This window comes from Olea europaea, unplaced genomic scaffold, assembly GCF_002742605.1.
Source record: "Olea europaea var. sylvestris unplaced genomic scaffold, O_europaea_v1 scaffold40419, whole genome shotgun sequence".
Taxonomy (NCBI): domain Eukaryota; kingdom Viridiplantae; phylum Streptophyta; class Magnoliopsida; order Lamiales; family Oleaceae; genus Olea; species Olea europaea.
The window spans coordinates 1-1,049 of NW_019260063.1; the positions used below are offsets into that span (position 1 = coordinate 1).

Consider the following 1,049-nt stretch of genomic DNA (forward strand, 5'->3'; position numbering starts at 1 on the left):
TATATTATAATCTTGTTCAGGATCTATAATTTCTTCTATGTTCTGATTATATTGAGGTTGTCTATGTAAAATTCTTTCTATATATATATATATATATATATCTCCCAGTAACCATAAGATTAAACAGAGATGCAACAACACTGATGAAGGCAGCAATCAGATATTTGTACTTAGGCGAAAACCAATGATGGGTTGTATTTGTATCATTGTCTAAAGATGCTAATATACCAAAAATAAAAAATAAAAAAACCAAACAAGCTTGAGGCCCAAAGTACATGGAAAACACTCACATGCTATCAACATCAATGAAGTCTTTCTTCACCAACAAAGCCGCAAGTTCATAGAGCCCAATTGGTACAGGAGTAGTGACTTCCATACGCTGATGATATTGAAACTTGAATCCAAGAATTTGTGAAGCATGGGACTTCACAACATGAAAAGGAAAACAATCAAAGATCGCTGCTCAATGAAGCTCTCAAAAGAGGACAAATAATCAAGATGGAATATTGATAATATTAATAGCAGAGAGACATATTGTTAAATATGTTACCTAAGTAATATTCTTTTAGGGAAAATAAAAAGAAAAACCTTTCTACAGCATCAATACCTTGGGAAACATTGGAATTAAGTCCAAGAACACATTGTTGTCAGGCTGAAGTTCAAAACATTCCAAAACCTAACATATAAAATGCTAATGAGAAACTAGGAGTGCATCCAGACCATATATTCTTTAGCAATGCTACAACCAACATAAAAAAAACATAAACAAAGAACAATAATAAGCAAAAAGACAAAATATATAACTTACAATATCGAAAACTCGATTTGGATCCAGATCGAAGTGGCCAATCAATGACTGGAAACAATTCATTAATTAGACAGATATGGAAAAGATAGAAATGCATTAAGATAAATCGCTGCTCAGTGCAAACCTTAATAATACCAACTGTAGCAGCTGATGCACTTTTAGTACATGCTTCAGGAACCTGACAGAGTAGTGTAACCTACAAAATATGAAAATATTACACTTGAGCACAAAATGAGAAAAT

The 1,049-nt window shown here is 32.3% G+C and overlaps 1 protein-coding gene across 1 annotated transcript; it reads right to left on the reverse strand.

The window, feature by feature from the left end:
* Positions 1–258: 258 nt before the first annotated feature.
* Positions 259–1,004, reverse strand: LOC111387455 (THO complex subunit 2-like; the record flags this gene model as incomplete). Its single annotated transcript, XM_023012012.1, has 4 exons — positions 259–424; positions 608–676; positions 809–856; positions 933–1,004. Coding segments are annotated over 4 exons (327 nt in total), but the record flags the coding sequence as incomplete, so codon positions are not given.
* Between the last annotated feature and the right edge of the window lie 45 nt (positions 1,005–1,049).